The following is a 19,091-nucleotide window of genomic DNA, read 5'->3' as shown; positions in this document are numbered from 1 at the left end:
AACTCTTACCAACTTTTACAGATGCACCATAGAAAGCATCCTATCTGGCTGCATCACAGCCTGGTATGGCAACTGATCGGCCCAAGACCATAAGGAATTACAGAGAGTCGTGAACACCGCCCAGTCCAGCTCTCAAACCCACCTCCCATTGATTGACTCCATCTACACCTCCTGCTGCCTGGGGAAAGCGGGCAGCATAATCAAAGACCCCTCCCACCCGGGTTATTCTCTCTTCCAACTTCTTCCATCAGGCAGGAGATACAAAAGTCTGAGAACATGCAGTAACAGACTCAAAAACAGCTTCTTCCCCGCTGTTACCAGACTCCTAAACGAGCATCTCATGGACTGACCTGATCTCTCGATGCATCTTCTCTACTCTTGCTTCACCTGATGTCTATGTATTTAATAATAATAATCTTTATTATTGCCACAAGTTGGCTTACATTAACACTGCAATGAAGTTACTGTGAAAAGCCCCTAGCCGCCACATTCCGGCACCTGTTCGGCTACACAGAGGGAGAATTCAGAATTCTCAGCCGGTATGGGAATTGAACCTGCGCTGCTGGCCTTATTCTACATTACAAACCAGCTGTCTAGCCCACTGAGCTAAACCAGCCCATTGAATATTTACTATTGTATTGTTATGGGAGCGGCGTTTTCAGAACCCCAAAATGTATCATGGAGTTCAACCAACCTCTCCCTTTAATGTATTGTTGCTTTTGAAGCACACGGCTTGTTCCCCAGGTGTGGGATTACAATTATGGACACAGGGGTTTTTAAACACAAAACAATGTTTATTCCATGAATTCAACTTAACCTTTTTAAATAAATATTGGATCCCTTAACACCCCTTACTTCAAAGATAACCCCGAAAATAATACAACACTAAATAATCCCTCAAAATGTTCCTTCAAACCTCCAAAAGATTTAACACCTTTAAACAGAAACACGTCAGGTTCAAGACATTACTATTATGAGTGTAATTTTCTCCTGAAGATTCCCCAGCAGCTGAATGGTGGTGTTTTGTTCGGAAAACTCCCTTCCCTTCCCCTTGCTCTTTTCAAGCCATCAACTGAAGGGAAGGGAGTTAAATACATTCCCTATAGTTTATTAATCTGGGAATATAACTCCAAACATTGCTTTCTTCTCAAAAGATTTGCTACAGTGAAGTATGACCGTGCAACGAGGAACATCAAGAATCAGTTCATGCATCTGACAAACTACAGCATCAACAAGAAAAGCTGTGACTACGTCAGGTAATGTCTGACTCTGTACCTAAAAATGTTTGTTTGAGGGGACATTGCAAAGTGAATGTTATTCTGTATCTAACCCCATGCTGTACCTGTCCTGGGAGTGTTTGATGGGGACAGTGTAGAGGGAGCTTTACTCTGTATCTAACCCCATGCTGTACCTGTCCTGGGAGTGTTTGATGGGGACAGTGTAGAGGGAGCTTTACTCTGTGTCTAACCCCGTGCTGTACCTGTCCTGGGAGTGTTTGATGGGGACAGTGTAGAGGGAGCTTTACTCTGTATCTAACCCCGTGCTGTACCTGTCCTGGGAGTGTTTGATGGGGACAGTGTAGAGGGAGCTTTACTCTGTATCTAACCCCGTGCTGTACCTGTCCTGGGAGTGTTTGATGTGGACAGTGTAGAGGGAGCTTTACTCTGTATCTAACCCTGTGCTGTACCTGTCCTGGGAGTATTTGATGGGGACAGTGTAGAGGGAGCTTTACACTGTATCAAACCCCGTGCTGTCCATGTCCTGGGAGTGTGATGGGGACAGTGTGGAGGGAGCTTTACTCTGTATCTAACCCCATGCTGTCTATGTCCTGGGAGTGTTTGATGGGGACAGTGTAGAGGGAGCTTTACTCTGTATCTAACCCCGTGCTGTACCTGTCCTGGGAGTGTTTGATGGGGATAGTGTAGAGGGAGCTTTACTCTGTATCTAACCCCGTGCTGTACCTGCCCTGGGAGTTTTGATGGGGACAGTGTAGAGGGAGCTTTACTCTCTATCTAACCCCGTGCTGTACCTGTCCTGGGAGTGTTTGATGGGGACAGTGTAGAGGGAGCTTTACTCTGTATCTAACCCCGTGCTGTCCAGGTCCTGGGAGTGTGATGGGGACAGTGTAGAGGGAGCTTTTCTCTGTGCTGTACCTACCCTGTTAAGTACTCATCCAACTGTCTAAACTTTCGATCTGAATCCCAAACGGTTTTAAACCAATGATTTTCCCAAATCCTGTTTAACAAAGAAAGGCTTGTGTTTTTATGGCGCTCTGGCATTATGGTCAGTATCCAAGGACACTGGTGTAAGATAATTTGCAAAAGACCCAGAGGCAGATTGTGAATATCTTTCACACAGAGGGAGTTGTTGTGATGTGGAATACGCTACCTGGCAGGAAGGTGGAAGCAGATTCAAAAGGAATTTTCAAAAGTGACTTGGATAAATTCTCATGAGCAATTATGGATGAGCAGTGAGTGTTGGCCCTGGCTGTGATGCCCATGCCATGTGCAAGAATAAAACAACTTTTAGGGGAAATAACAGTGCTTACTGCAAGGTCCAGCGAGTTGGGCTAATTAGGAACACTCAGGCAATCGGCCAAATGGCGCCTCTGGTGCTGTGTTTTCCTATGATTCTATCAAAGGAACATCATCCATGTGCAGAAGAGAAAATTCAAATCACAATCCCAAAGAAAGATTTTTTTAGACAAATTATGTTGTCGAAAAAAGCAAAGCTGTGCCCGGTGAACCCAATACTACCTTATATCTAAGTCGTGATGTGGAAAAATGAGTTATCTGTCCTGGCTCAGTGAGTGACATCTCACCTTGGAGTTCGGAATCTTGGGGCCAGGCAGTCCTGAGGCACACTCCATTGTTGGAAGTGCCATCTATTGGATGGGATGTAAAATTGGGGCGCTCCCTGGGGGCCCTCCCCGGCATAGCAGTTGAATGTAAAAGATTTCCTGACACGATTTGAAGAAGAGTAAGAAGACCTCTGACCATTATTTACCTTTCAGACAACACTTTAAAACAGATGGTCCAGTAATGATCACGTTGCCGTTAGTTGTACCTTGCTTTGTGCAAATAGTTGCATTTCCTTATGTTACAAGATTTAATACAGTTCATAAAGTACTTACTTGGTTGACAAGGTGCTTTAGGATGTTTTGTGGTTGTGAAGGGTGCTATGGAAATGCAATTTCTATTTTGCCTCTGAATCTGGAGAAATCACAGTTTGAACAGGGAACAGGGTCCCCAAATCTGAATGTTACAATAATTGTCCCATGTTGTTTTTCTGTCTTTTCCCAGCTGTGATGACCCAGAAGTGGAGGATTACGGAAATAAGTGGAGCATGAGCGCGATGCTACGGTACCTGAAGCAGGAAGGAACAGACACAGCCAGTGAGTGGTATCTCTTCTGGTGTGTTGTCGATTGCTATTGGAGTGCTTCTAAAATTTGTTCCTTTGGTTGTCCATGCTTTCCCTATACATTCCTGTTTGACTGATAGGATCTGGGCCTCTACCAGATACACCCATCCTGCCCTTCAGCCCGAGGACGGATATTTCCACCCATCAGAGATGGGAGAGGTTTTGAATTTCAAAACCAGATTAAATGCATTGTGTACTGACGTGTACTGAGGTTAGTAGCTGACTGAAGTATTCAACATTGATTTGTCTTCCACATTGGAGCTGAGTGTCTCTATGTGCAGCAGGTATGCTTGGCCGACGTTATGCAGAGTGCTCTTCAGTTCTGTGCACAACTGAAAAGGCTCGGAGAATAAAACTTACCAGCCAGCGGTGCTGGTGGGCATCCATTTGTGTTTGATGTTGGTTTGCAGCAGTAACACAAGTGATATTCTCCACCAACAGGATGCTGCTGGCAAGCAAAAGGAAACCTATGTATCTCACAAATGAGTAATGTGGTATATGGATTTCCGTGCCAGTGTGACGCTCAGTAAGTAGGCTGTATGATCCCATGACTGGTGGATTGTGTCAAACATCAGGGGCGCGATTCTCTGTCGGTCGATACCGAAATTGGGAAAGGCGATTGGGCGGAGAATCGGTATTGATGCTGAACTCTTGGCCGGCACCGGGTTCACGCCAAATCGCAAATCTCCGGTGCCTCGACGGCGGTGTCAATGTGTTCCACTCCGCGCACACAGGAAACGTCATTCGCATATCATTAGCGGGCCTGACCCGGTATTCTCCGGGTCCTCCGCCTCTGCCGGGGGGAATCTCCAATGGCGAGGTACAGTCAGGCTTTTAAAAATCGGGAAACATGCGCCACGGCTGATGAGGGAGAGAGGAGGTAAGACTTGCAGAGGCACGATAGTGGACTGCCGATCCTGATGCTGGCTGGAGAGGAGGGGGGATATGCGGAGGGGGGAGATGGGGGGGGGGGGGGGAAACACGGCCTGCAAGGCGGCCATCTGGCTGCACACTGCACTGACCACTCACCGTGGCCCGTGGTTGTGCAGAGTGACACCGGCCGTATGGGTGCCTCCGCCCCAGCCCTCACCCTCCAGCGGGGTATCACACGGCCCACCCAAGGGCAATGTCCACAGTAGCCCCTACAGGGGGGATGCTGGACGGAGGCTACAGAGTGTACTGCTGGCAAGGGCAATGTCCAGCTGACAGTATCTCTGGCAAAGGGGTGCAGAGATGGGGGGGAGGCATGTGGGGCAAGGTCCACAGTGTCATGTAGCCCATTAGACCTGGTTGGGCATGGGGTACGCACCATGCTAACATATCAGCCTTTCACCCCATGCAGATAATGGAGTTCAACCAACAGAGGAAGCCTTCCTCCTAGTCGCCACACACTGGGGGAGGTGCACTGAGGCAGTACGAGTTGGAGCTGCTCGAGGAGGAGGAGGACCATGCAGCAGCGGAGCCTGCCCCAGGGTAACAAGAGGCAGCCGATGAGGATGGAGAGCCGGCCACCCCGCAGAACGAGGCGGAGGTGGGAAGGAGGCAGTGCATGAGGCTTTGTGTGTGCCGGCAGTGCCTGTTATTTGAGGACCTACGAGCCGTCAAAGACTCCGACTGAGCAGGTGGACAGTGCGACAGTTCTGCCAGATGATGGTGCATAAGGCACCGCGGGGGAATGGGGGAAGGACACCCTTCAAAGTGACAGTCGCCCTGAACGTTTACGCCACGGGGTCCTTCGAGGCGCCGAGTGGGGACCTGTGTGGAATCTCAGAACTGAGTGCACAGGTGCATCCGCGGCATCATGGAGGCCCTATGTGCCTGGTTGGCACATTACATCAATTTCAATGTGGACTAAGCCCACCAGGATACCCGGACAGCGGGGTTCGTCGCCATTGCCAAGTTGCCTGGGTCCACATTCTGTGACACCCTGGAGCTCGAGTCCAGGGAAGACACCGACTTACCATCACAGCTGTCTCCAACACCCTCCCTGGGTCCAGGGGGTGCATGTCTCCGTAGGAGAATCTGCAGATGACAGACCAGTTTTCACAAACCAAAAGGGGTTCCACTCAATGAGCACGCAGCTGGTGTGTGACCATGAGATACACATCATGCATGTCTGCGCCCGATACCCAGTCAGTGTGCACGACCCCTTCATCCTGGTCACACTTGGCCGTTTCAGGCCCCCCCCCCCCCCCCCCCCCCCCCACGGCTGATGGATTGGCTCCTGGGTGACAGGGGCTATCTATTCTACTCATGGCTGATGACACCCATCCAGAGGCTACAGACTAATGCAGAGACTTGGAGACTTGCTACAACGACGCCCATGCTGTGATCAGGGGCGTGATCGAGCGGTGTTTTGGCATCCTGAAGATGCGGTTCAGGTGCCTGGACCAGTCTGGAGGGGCCTCCAATATGGCACTGCGAGAGTCACCCACATCAGGATGGCCTGCTGTGTCCTCCAGAACACCGTGCAGCAGATGGGTGACGTGCTGGAGGAGGAGGATGACATCAGTCCTTGTCCGACGAGGAGGATGCGGAGGAGGGCGGGGATGGGCAGGACATGGGGTGAGCGCTAGCTGTTATGTGGTCTGTGGCCCAAGACCCCCCTCCCGCCCGACTATTCACCCATCCCCAGCAGCCCCCTCTGCAGTCAGAGCACCGAGGCAGGTTGTAACGTCGTGAACATGTGTTTATTGTGAACATATATATACAGGTTTGTGCCCTAGCCCCTATCGCTATCTTATGTGCTGCACCCATGCCGACCTTATTGATGTCTACCTTTCTGGACTTACGGCCCTAACACTACGTCTAGGTGGATCCCCAGACGGTACATCAGGAGTGGAGGCGGCTTGCTGCGATTCCTGCCCTGTGACCTGGGTCCGCTTTGGTGGCCGTCTTCTGGGGCAACTGGGCCTGGATGGACCTGGCTGCTGCTTGCGGGGCCCAGGTAGGGTGATGCCGCCCTATTCTGCCCACTGCCAATTTGATACACCAGGGGGCGGCAGGGCTGTGTCCGAGGTGCTGCAGTGTTCCAGCATCCCCCTCCCCTTCGGGAGTCACCGGCACGGGCCCCACCATCGTCTCCTCGACCCTCGGGGTGACCGACGGTCCCTAGTCTACTCCATGGGATGGGTATACAAGCGGAGCCAACCCTGAGGTTCCCCCGCCATCTGGCACTGCCAGCCCTGGAGGCCCGCTCTTGTCTTGACTAGGGTCTCCATGCTCATTGCCATGCAGCACAGAGAGTGTGCCATCGTCATCTGGGACTGTACCACATCACCCAGTGACTGTGCCACCACCTTCTGAGCCGTGTCGGCTTGCGGCCGGGCAATGCCCTCCGATGCTTTCAGTGATGACCTGCTGTGACTGGGCAAGGCTCTGGAGCGCCATTGCAGTGTCCAAGTGGTTCTGTACACAGCTGCCTGTGACAGAGCAGCCCTGTCCTGGGCCTCGGACACTGCCCGCACAGAATGCACCAGGTCTTGGATATCTTGAGCAATGGGCGAAACCTTTGTCCCTGTGGACGCCACTTGTGCGGTGTTGGCATGGGTGGCACGCATGGTCGGCACCGCCTCCTGCTGCTGCACGCGGTTGGACTCCTGCAGCTGCACCTGCAGGTGCTGGATGTTCGCCGACATCGTCCCTGGCTCCGCCTTCGATGGGACTGTCTGTTCTCGAAGCCTGAAACTCATCTGGACGACGGCTAGTCCTGGGGTCAGGCCGCCCTCTGACCATCTGCCCCTCAAGTGTTTCTACCTCCACCTGCTGTACAGGATGCAATGTGTGGTGCGCACCAGATAGTGTCCCAGGAGCCTCTTCACTAACATGCCCAACCGAGGTGAGTGTCTCTGGGATGGTGGAGGGTGTTGGAGACAGCTGTGACGGAAAGTCGGTGTCTTCGCCGGACTCGAGTTCCAGGGTGTCACGGAATGCAGATCCGTGTACTCGTCGTCGCTGTTCTCCACTTGATTGTGGTTGGGGACTGGGAACACCAGACGTGCTCACGCCATCACCAGCAGCTCCTGCAAGACACAAGAGAAGACGTACGATTGCTTTGCAGGCCGGGAGGCGGGGACGGGGGTGGGGGGCAATGTCACACGTATCATGGGAACCGTAACTCAGTAGGGTCTCACTGGGGGCGGGGAGAACAGAAAACGCACAGTGTTAGGCAGTCTGCACATGCAGCCCAGGGGGTGGATAGCTGGTGGCTTCAGTGGCCAGGGCATCGGCCATGGGTGCCAACATGTGGTGCAGGGTGGGGGTTCAGCCGCCCTCCGGGTTGGGGCGGGGTTATTGATGTGTAGGACAGGGGTTGTGCCAGGGGCACAGTGCTGCCTACTCACCCTGGCTGCCCTAAGGAGGTTGTGCAGTTTTTTTCGGCACTGCCGGCCAGTCCTGACGGTGTTGCCCACTTGCTCATGAACTCTGCCACCTGCACCCAGGCACGGCAAATGGCGGAGGCTGGTAGTCTCCTTCCCACCCCAGGGTACATGATCGCTCACCTCTCCTCCTCGGTGTACAGCAGGTTTTCGAGTTCTGCGTCCGTGAAACGGGGAGCCGCTCTCCCCAGTGCCATCTTGTTGGCTGCGATGGTGTGCGTGGGGAGTAAAGTGTGTGTTTGCAGCTGCAGTTTGTCAGCTTCGTGAGTGTCAATCCCAAATCCAGCACCGCTTCTCATTAGAATCGATTGTGTTCCATAAGGCGACGATGCTAGCCCCTTAACGGTTGCTGAATCGGTCCAGATGTGGTGCCAAGTCTCAGGAATGGAGAATCCGGCCCCAGCAGCACTCTCTTATCATGCAGCATACTTTAGATAGACTGTGAACTGTTCTGATATATGAAAAGGTTGAAAAGGTTGGACGGCACGTCTCTCTCTTTTTTCAGCAGGGCTCCACATTGTTGCCTTTAGAAGTAGGAAAACATTGAATTCAAGAGAACGTTTTGTTTTGTGCTGCAATAACTGTATTTGGTGGAACTGGCTGGTGCATTGTGTCGACTCTGGCAAGTGGCTGATTCCATTGTGTCTCTTTCCCTGTGCAGCTTTGATGGCTCAGATCGAGGACCTCATCATCAAGGCACTCATTGCAGCAGAGCTTCATATCGCCTCTGCTTCCAAAATGTTTGTGCCCCACAGAGGCAACTGCTTTGGTAAGTTCCATTTGCAGTATGAAGTTCACTTTGTACCGAGCTTTGATTATACATTTCCACAGGTCTTTGTGTTTTTGGAATCTTCGCCAGATGTTCTCTCGCTCCAGAGTTAGAAAATCCATGTGCTCTCTCTGGTTGTTATTTCAAACAATGATACATCACAAAAAAGGGGCCATTTTTCCGAATAGATTTTCCCAAACTTCTTGAAAGAATTATCCAATTTTTCCTAGTTCTCTTCTCTTTCTGTGTGAAGTTTCTTTTCCAAGTATATATCTAACTAAAATCATATTACAATCAAACAGAACCAACAGAGTTTTGTGCAAGGGAAAACAATTTTATTAGTAGGTTAAAAGCAGGCCGGATAAAGAGGGAACCAGTCGATGTAGTGTATTTGGATTTGCAGAAGACATTCGATAATGTGTCACAAAAAGGTTACTATGCAAGATTAAAGCTCATGGTACTGGAGGTGACAGATTAGTAAGGATAGAGGATTGGCTAACAAACAGGAAACTGAGTCGGGATACGAAAGAGAAAATGCTGAAAAATCTCAGCAGGTCTGGCTGCATGTTGTCATCAGACTCGAAACATTCGCTCTTTTCTCTCCCTACAGATGCTGCCAGACCTGCTGAGATTTTCCAGCATTTTCCCTTTCATTTCAGATTCCAGCATTCGCAATAATTTGCTTTTATACTGAGTCGGGATATATCAGCGAATCATTTTCAGGTTGGCAAACTGTAACTCGTGGAGTTCCACAGGGGTCAGTGCTGGAGCTTGAACTATTGATGCTCTATGTTAATAACTTGGATTAAGAGACCAATAATAATAATCTTTATTGTCACACGTAGGCTTACATTAACACTGTAATGAAGTTACTGTGAAAAGTCCCTAGTCGCCGCATTCTGGCGCCTGTTCAGGTACACAGAGGAAGAATTCAGAGTGTCTAATTCACCTAACAGCACGTCTTTCGGGAGGAAACCGGAGCACCCGGAGGAAACCCATGCAGACACGGGGAGAACGTGTAGACTCCACACAGACAGTGACCCAAGCCGGGAATCGAACCTGGGATCCTGGCACTGTGAAGCCATATTGCTAACCACTATGCTACTGTGCTGCCCAAGTGTATTGTATCCACTTTTTCTGACAATACAAAGATGAGTAGGAAAGCAAATTGTGAGGAGTAAACCAAGAGTGTGCAATAGGATATAAATAGGTTCAGTGAGTGTACAAAGTTTTCCACTTTGGGAAGAGTGGAAAAGCAAAGTATTATTTGAATGGAGGGAGACTGCAGAATGTTGCAGTAAAGAGGGCTGTGGGCGCCCTTGTAAATCACTCACAAAAAGTAAACATATAATTAGAAAGGTATGTGGAATGTTAGCCTTTATTGCAAGGGAGGGGAAGCCTTGTTCCAAACAAGGCATGGTGAGATTGTACCTGGAGTAGTCCCTGCATTTTAGCCTCCTTATTTATGGGAGGAAGGCATTCAGAGAAGGTTCACTAGGTTGATTCCTGGGATGAAAGAGTTGTCTTAGAAAAAAGATCCAGCAGGTTGGGCTGTTACACATTAGAGTTTGAAGAATGAGATCCCCTAATATTGAAGCCCAAGCCCCGGTGAGGGTGCTTGACAGGGTGGATGCTGAGAGAATGTTACCCCTTGTGGGGAATTGAGACCAAGGAGACACAGCATAAGGAGTCTCCCGTTTAAGACGGAGATGAGGAGGAATTCTCTAGCCCAGAGAGTGGTGAAGTCCGGAACATTTAATACATTCAAAGCTGAGTCCGACAGATTTTTGATCAACAAGAGAGTTCAGGGATTTGGGGACATACAGAAAAGTGGAGCTTTGGTCACAATCAGATTGGCCATGATCTTATTGAATAGTGGGGCAGGTTCGAGGGGCTGAATGGCCCACTCCAGCTCCTAATTTTTATTTTCTTAAACTGACAAACTCCAATCCTCTGCTACAGGTGAATGTTAAAGATCCTATTGCACAATTCGATTAAGGGCCAGGGGAGATCTCCAGGATCCTGGCCAACATTATCATGAAACAGAGTAACCAGCTATTTATTTACCTTATTGCTGCTGATGAGAACTTGCTGTGTGTAAAGGCTGCACAACACTCATTGGGCGGGATTCTCCCCTACCCGGCGTGGCGGAGGGTCCCGGTGTAGGGGAGTGGCGCCAACCACTCAGGGGTCGGGCCTCCCCAAAGGTGGGGAATTCTCCCCACCTTTGGGGGCCAGCCCCGCGCCGGAGCGATTGGCACCAGAACACCGGCGCAAAAAACCGGCGCCCCCGGCAGCGGGGCTGGCCGAAAGGCTTTCGCCGGTCGACGCATGCGCCGGCAGTGACGTCAGCAGCCAGCTGCTGCTGACGTCACCACCGGCGCATGCGCGATGTGAGTTTCTCTTCCGCTTTCGCCATGGCGGAGGCCGTGGCGGCCGCTGAAGGAGAAAGAGTGCACCCAGGGCACTGGCCCGGAGTCTGAGCGGGGGGTCCCGATCGCGGGCCTGGCCACCGTGGGGGCACCCCCCGGGTTTCGATCGCCCCCCGCCCCCCCCAGGACCCCGGGGCCCGCTCGCGCTGCCGATCCCTGCCGTTACAGAGATGGTTCAAACCTCGGTGGCGGGAGAGGCCTCCCAGCGGCGGGACTTCGGCCCATCCGGGCTGGAGAATCACCGCAGGGGCCTCGCCGATCGGAGTGGCGAGATTCCCGCCACCGCCACTTCCCGGGTGGCGGAGAATCTCTGCCACGGCGGGGGCCGGATTTTCGGCGGCCCCAGGCGATTCTCCGACCCTGCTGGGGGTCGGAGAATTTCGCCCATTGTGTGAACTGAATCTCACAAAATCATGGACCAGTCGGCCCATCTTGTCTTTAACGCATCCCATCCAGGTCCTGGTGCCTTGTCAACTTTAAGTACAGACTGTCTATCCAATACCTCCTTATTAACTTTAAACCTATCAATCATTTCATCGTGAATAATGAATGGTAAAGACAGATGCAAAGTATTAATTTAATGCCTCAGCCAATCCCTTGCCTGTGTGTGCGTGTGCATGCCCGCCCGCCCAGGGAAAACTCCCCACTGGTTGGAGCCGTACCTGGCGCAAAGATGGTTGTTGGAAGTCAAATACCTCGGACCCAGGACATCACTGCAGGAATCCCTCAGAGCAGTGGCCCAACCACCTTCAGCTGATTCATCAGTGACCGTCCCTCCACCACGTAATCAGAAATGGGGGGAATGGTCGCTGATGCTTGTACAATGTTCAGCGCCATTTGCAGCTCCTCAGATACTAGATCAATCTTATGTCCAAATGCAGCAAGACCTGGTCAATATCCAGGCTGGGGATGACAAGTTAACATTGGTGCCACACAAGTGCCAGTCAATGGCCATCTCCAACAAGAGCCAATCTAACCATCATCCCTTGACATCCAATGGCACTGCCATCACTGAATCCCCCACTATCAACATTTCCTGGGGGTACCATTGATCAGAAACTGAATTGGACTAGCCATATTAATACTGTGGCTACAAGAGCAGGTCAGAGGCTGGGAATACTGCAGAGAGGGACTCAGCTCCTGACTCCCCAAAACCTGTCCATCATCTATAAGTTACAAGTCAGGAGTGTGATGGAATACTCTCCACTTGCCTGGATGAGTGAATCTCTGACAACACTTGAGAAGCTCGACACCATCCAGGACACAGCTGGCCACCTGATTGATAGCCCTGCCACCACCGTAAACATTTACTCCCTCCACCACCAGTGCATAGTGTCAGTAGTATGTACCATCCACAAGAAGTGCACTGCAGCAACACTCCCAGACTCTTTTTCAGCACCTTCCAAACCTACAACCTCTATCAATTCACCGTACTAGCCTCCCCGGACAGGCTCTGGAATGTGGCGACTAGGGGCTTTTCACAGTAACTTCATTGAAGCCTCCTCGTGACAATAAGCGATTTTCATTTTTAATTTCAATTTGAAGGTCAAGAACAGGAGACACATGGGAACACCAGCTCCTGTAAGTTCCTCTTCCAGCCACACATGATCCCGAGTTGGAAATATATTGCCGTTCTTTACTATTGCTTGTTAAAAATACTGGAACTTCCTCCCTAACAACCCTGTGGATGTACCTACACCACAGGACAAGCTAGAGTTCAAGAAGGCAGTTCACCGCCACCTTGAGGGTGATTAGCAATGGGCAGAAAATGTTGACCCAGCCAGCAATGCCCATACCACATGAAAAAATAAAAAAAATCTCTCTGAACCGTTTATATTCAGCCTGGTTCTCCAATGTATTTCCTACCTGACATCGGGTCATAAGCACAAATGTTCCCCTTCTTAACTTCCATCTCATTTGTCATCCAGCGAGCTCTGGATTTGCTTGCCCTCGCTCTCCCTTACATGGGAGTATACCTGAGAATAACTACAATCCAGAAGGAATCCATTCGGCCCATCGCGTCTATATCGATTCTCCAAAAGAGCACCCTACCTAGCTCAATTCCTTGCCCTATCTCCGTAATCCCACCTTACATTTTGGATACTAAGGGGAAATTTTTGCATGGCTAGTCCATCTAACCAGCATACCTTGGGACTTTGGGAGGAAACCCACGCAGACACGGGATGAATGTGCAACTCCACACACAACGTTGCCTGAGGTCGGAATTGAACCAGGGGCCCTGGGGCAGCTGTGCTGACCACTGTCACCGTGCTGCCCACCTTGACTGCGCCTGAACTATCTCTTCTTTAAAGGCAGCCAATTGTTCTGTTCCAAGTTTGACCATCAGTCTTTGATTCCAGTTTAACTGGTTCAGATCCGTTCTTACCCCTTTAAAGTTGGATTTCCCTTCAGTTAATTGTTCTTCCTCTGGATTGCTCCTTTTCCTTTTCTATAACCAGCCTAAACCTTACGGTATAATGATTATTGCCCTCTAAATGGCCTCCTACTGACACTTGACTGACTTGGCCACTTCATTCCCAAGAACCAGGTCTAGAAGTGCCTCTTTTCTCATTGGACTGTAAACATTCCACTGAAGAAAATTTTCCTGAACATGCTCTAAGAACCTTCTGCCCTCACTGCCTTTTATACTGTGACTATTCCAGTCTGTAGTCGGATAATTGAAGCCCCCCGCTATAATTTCCGTACCTCTGCCAAGTACAGTCCCGCCCGCTAGCGGCGCCCTCCTGCTGCGTCATGTGCACGGCCCCGCGGTCCTTCTCCATTTCTCTGCCTCCTCACCTTTGAGTTTAGTTCTCTCGCTGCCTCTCTGACTTGATTTAACAATCTTGGTGTCGCTCAGTTTTGTTCTCTTGCCCCCCCCGCCCGTCAATCTCTGTATTGATAAAGCAGCTTTTGTCTGTAACTTTGAACTTTTCCATTAAGCTGAGGAAGGACAGATGACTTACTTGTCTGTAGACTAAACCATGACTTATGGTTATGAACCAGAACCAGATAATGAAAGTCATTGACAAAAGATTAGCTCGCATCTCAATTTCCTGTCATGCATTATCACAGTTCATTCACAGTCTGCTGCTGCTGCGGCCTACTTCTGGATGTTTTCAGCTGTTGCAGACTGCAGGGGATCAGAATACTAGAGAGCTTGCCAACATTTATGGAGCCCTATTAATGTAGTTAACAAGTCCCAGGCCATTTCATAGGTGGGTTATCAGATACCAATTGGCACCAAGCCACATTAGGATATATTAGGATAGGTGACCGAAAGCTTGGTTTTAAGGAGTTCCTTACAGAAGAAGAGAGAGGTGGGGCAGGTTTGGGGAGGGAATTGCAGAGCTTGAGGCCCAAGCAGCTGAAGCCTCAGCTGCCAGAGATGGAGGATTAAAACCTGGCATGTACAAGAGGCAGAGATCGTGGAGAATTGTAGGGCTGGGAGTTACAAGGATCTGGAGGGGCAAAACCATTGTACCCGGAGAGTCACCAATGTCAACCTGTCTATTTATTCTTGTAATCTCCTCAAGCACTTCACAAGGGAAATTGAACAATGACGAGTAGGTTAGGGCAGGAAAGTGAAGACCTGGTTGGTGAGGAACGCTTTCAGGTGATTGAGTGGGCTACAGTAAGGTTAGTTCTTTCGAGAGAGTTTCAAAGGATAGGATATGTTAGCTGAAAGCTTGTGCCACCAATGGAGGGTGAGGAATGAGATCAGCATTGGAAGAGCAAAGGATGTGAGTGGGTATGCAGTGCTGCAGGAGGGTGTAGAGTCCGGGTCAGGATATGAAGCTGAAACAGGATAGAGTAGGCTGGGTGCATGGAGAGTGGCGATCTAAGGCTGAATCTAAGGATATTGCAGTTTGTTATTAAGTGTATGTAGAATAACACAGCTCTTGTACTCCTGCGATTTATTTATAGATGAGTTTTTCATTTGGCTGTGTGGGGGTACTGGGAAGAGAGTGTGGGGCCTTGCTGAGCGCCGTCATCATGGAAATGGCAGGGAGGTGAGATGCACTGTGCTTGGCCTGTGAATCTCGGAGTGAGAGAATGAGTGCTCAGTTGGCAAGGACAATAAATAGACTCTTGGTTCTTTTATCTGCAGTTGAAACCAACTGTCCCAGCCAGAGCTTCACGCTCCTGAGATTGTTTAATTTGATGAACAAAGAACAAAGAAAAGTACAGCACAGGAACAGGCCCTTCGGCCCTCCCAGCCTGCGCCGATCCAGATCTTTTATCTAAACCTGTCTCCTATTTTCCAAGGTCTACTTCCCTCTGTTCCCGCCCGTTCATATACCTGTCTAGATGCCTCTTAAATGATGCTATCGTGCCCGCCTCTACCACCTCCGCTGGTAAAGCGTTCCAGGCACCCACCACCCTCTGCGTAAAAAACTTTCCACGCACATCTCCCTTAAACTTTCCCCCTCTCACCTTGAAATCGTGACCCCTTGTAATTGACACCCCCACTCTTGGAAAAAGCTTGTTGCTATCCACCCTGTCCATACCTCTCATAATTTTGTAGACCTCAATCAACTGCCCCCTCAATCTCCGTCTTTCCAATTAAAACAATCCTAATCTACTCAACCTTTCTTCATAGCTAGCACCCTCCATACCAGGCAACATCCTGGTGAACCTCCTCTGCACCCTCTCCAAAGCATCCATATCCTTCTGGTAATGTGGCGACCAGAACTGCACGCAGTATTCCAAATGTGGCCTAACCAAAGTCCGATACAACTGTAACATGACCTGCCGACTCTTGTACTCAATACCCCGTCCGATGAAGGCAAGCATGCTGTATGCCTTCTTGACCACTCTATCAACCTGCGTTGCCACCTTCAGGGTACAATGGACCTGAACTCCCAGATCTCTCTGTACATCAATTTTCCCCAGGACCCTTCCATTTACCATATAGTCCGCTCGTGAATTTGATCTTCCAAAATGCATCACCTCGCATTTGCCTGGATTGAACTCCATCTGCCATTTATCTGCCCAACTCTCCAATCTATCTATATTTTGCTGTATTCTCTGACAGTCCTCGTCGCTATCTGCAACTCCACCAATCTTTGTATCATCTGCAAACGTGCTAATCAGACCACCTATACCTTCCTCCAGGTCATTTATGTATATCACAAACAACAGTGGTGCGAGCACGGATCCCTGTGGAACACCACTAGTCACCCTTCTCCATTTTGAGACACTCCCTTTCACCACTACTCTCTGTCTCCTGTGGCCCAGCCAGTTCTTTATCCATCTAGCTAGTACACCCTGAACCCCATACGACTTCACTTTTTCCATCAACCTGCCATGGGAAATCTTATCAACCGCCTTACTGAAGTCCATGTATATGACATCTACAGCCCTTCCCTCATCAATTAACTTTGTCACTTCCTCAAAGAATTCTATTAGGTTTGTAAGACATGACCTTCCCTGCACAAAACCATGCTGCCTATCACTGATAAGTCTATTTTCTTCCAGATGTGAATAGATCCTATCCCTCAGTATCTTCTCCAACAGTTTGCCTACCACTGACGTCAAGCTCACAGGTCTATAATTCCCTGGATTTTCCCTGCTACCCTTCTTAAACAAAGCGACAACATTAGCATGAAGTTCAGTTGACATTTATTACAAGGAGGCTGAAGTACAAAAGTAATGAAATCTTGCTGCAATTGAGCAGGACTTTGGTGAGGTTATAATAAAGGACTTGGGGAGCACTATTGCACAACTTTGGTAACAAACTAATGAAGGATATACTTACCTTAGAGAGGTAAATAAAGGTTCTTTGATTGATTCCTAGTATAGGATGATTGCCCTATAAGGCGAGAGTGAGTAGGATGGGCCTCCTTCTGCAGTGTAAATTCTATGATTCTACGAAATGCGTCCTGCATCTTTCTGTGGTTTGGAGCGATATTTTCTGACATGGTCAGGGGGTAGAAGAATCTTCAGAACAGGTGGTGGATTTTAGAAACACTCTGAAAACTGAGGGAAGCGCCTGGAGGCAGTCACTTGAAGCTACTACTCAATGAAATGGGGATCTAGGAACCCATTGGAAGCTGGGACCAACCATGGACTGTTTGCTGTTGGGTCTGTAATTGTGTGGGGAATATGATGGGTGGGATTCTCCGCTGCCGGGATGCTCCATTTTGCCAGCAGCCCGGGGGTTTCCCGACGGCATGGGGCTGCCCCACAATGGGAAACCCCATTGACCAGCCAGCGAAATGGAGCATCCTGCCGGCGGGGTGAAACAGAAATCTGGGGCGGCAGGACGGGGAATCCAGCCCGATGAGTGTAAATTGCATGCTCCAATCTGTAGTTTAAAGTATAATGTGCCTGCAAACGGAGAATAGCGCTTCAGTCATTTTTTAGTGAAAGTTTTTAAATGTTGTTGTGACCCAGTGGGCTGGTGCGCCGTCAATTCCAACCCCACTTGGCCCAGAGTCACATCACAGCTGAAATGAGATTTTATTTAGTACCCATCCTTGGTTGAGCTAAATTGACTATAGTCACCAGATGTGTAAAATTTAAGCACAAGTAACCTTTGATTATTGACAGTAACTGTAATTAAATGGGCCAAAAATGTAAGTGACTATGTAATAACCCCTTTCCTAACTCCCCCTTTCTATCTACCCTCATTCCCTGGGCACAAACAGGCAAATGATACAGAGGGGGAAGGGTGGTTGAAAGGAAAGGAAAATATGGAAAAAATAAAAGGATAAAGGGTCTTTGATGCAGATGGATGTTTAGGCCTTCAGTTGGGTACTTTCTTTTCTTCAGCTTGTAATGATCTTAACTTCAGACTCGAGGAGGCAGCAGGCAACCGGCAGCAGAGAGAGGGAGAAACACAACTCCACTTCCTTCGAGGGTCTGGGGGCTTCTGGTATGTTCTCTTTGAGAAAAACTACCTGGCAGGAACCAATTGCTGACTGTTGTCGGGTAGAACACTGTTCCTTGCCAACCCAATGGTCGCCAGTTAGCCAATCGAACTGACTTCCTCCAAAACCGGTTCAAAGACTCACTCAACGCTGACGAGTCTGGTTTCTCCTCCCCAAAATACAAAACCTAGGAACACACTGTCCTGGAAAACACTCTTCTGCTTAAAGGCACATCCCGATAATGGATTCACAGACCAAAATAACAAAGGAAAAGAAATGGCAATGAAGGACATAAACAGGAAGTAGGAATGTGAAATCTTGCCACGTCATTTTTTCAGCAAGTAACTTTTAAAAAGAGATCGGAACTTCCAGTCACCGGGCATGTACAGAGATCTGAACAGAGAGTTGTGAATCTTTGGAATTCTCCACTCCAGAATGTTTTTGACAGCTTAGTCACTGTATCTAAAGGAATCATGTCATATGGGGATTAGACGAGAAAGCTGGAGTTGAGGTTGGTTATCAGCTATAGCCGGTGTTTATGTATTTACATTGTGGACCTTGTGTTGCCCTATTATGTCTTTTCTTTTATTTCCATTCCTTTTCATGTACTAAATGATCTGTTTGAGCTGCTCGCAGAAAAATACGTTTCACTGTACCTCGGTACACGTGACAATAAAAAATCAAATATTGAATGGTAGTGCAGTTGGAGAGTCTATGTAGGCTACTCCTCCTATTTCTTGTGCTCTTTTTTAAAATTTAGAGTACCCAATTATTTTTTTTCTCTCATTAAGGGGTAATTTAGCGTGGCCAATCCACCTACCCTGCACATCTTTGGCTGTGTGGGGTGAGACCCACGCTGACATAGGGAGAATGTGCAAACTCCACACGGACAGTGACCCGGGGCTGGGATGGAACCCGGGTCCTCGGTGCCATGAGGCAAGAGTGCTAACCACTGCACCACTGTGTCGCACTGTCTTATGCTCTTGCGTGGAAAGTTCAAGTACCCGAGTGTGCATGTATGAGTGTAAAAGTGTGTTCATCTGTACATGTGCGATTTAACATGTGAGTGTGAGGACGTGTGCCCCATACCGAAATGAGGGGACAGAGAGTTTGTGAAGACATTGGCCAGATGGAGCTGAGCACAGAAGCACAGGACAAAATTATCTGCTCTGTAAGCACACAGAACGCAACCCTTCGGAAAAGAAAAATCTAATA

The 19,091-nt window shown here is 49.2% G+C and overlaps 1 protein-coding gene across 3 annotated transcripts in view; it reads left to right on the top strand.

Annotated features, from left to right (window-relative positions):
- Window positions 1-19,091, top strand: part of ttll5 (tubulin tyrosine ligase-like family, member 5) — a 509,143-nt gene that overhangs the window by 86,821 nt on the left and 403,231 nt on the right. For all 3 annotated transcript variants that reach the window (XM_038821737.1, XM_038821754.1, XM_038821747.1), the window contains exons 10-12: window positions 1,155-1,256; window positions 3,303-3,394; window positions 8,462-8,569. In XM_038821737.1, the coding sequence (XP_038677665.1) occupies window positions 1,155-1,256; window positions 3,303-3,394; window positions 8,462-8,569 (302 nt within the window). The remainder of the gene's footprint in view (window positions 1-1,154; window positions 1,257-3,302; window positions 3,395-8,461; window positions 8,570-19,091) is intronic.

This window comes from Scyliorhinus canicula, chromosome 2, assembly GCF_902713615.1.
Source record: "Scyliorhinus canicula chromosome 2, sScyCan1.1, whole genome shotgun sequence".
Lineage (NCBI taxonomy): Eukaryota > Metazoa > Chordata > Chondrichthyes > Carcharhiniformes > Scyliorhinidae > Scyliorhinus > Scyliorhinus canicula.
This window is presented reverse-complemented; position numbering and strand designations above follow the sequence as displayed.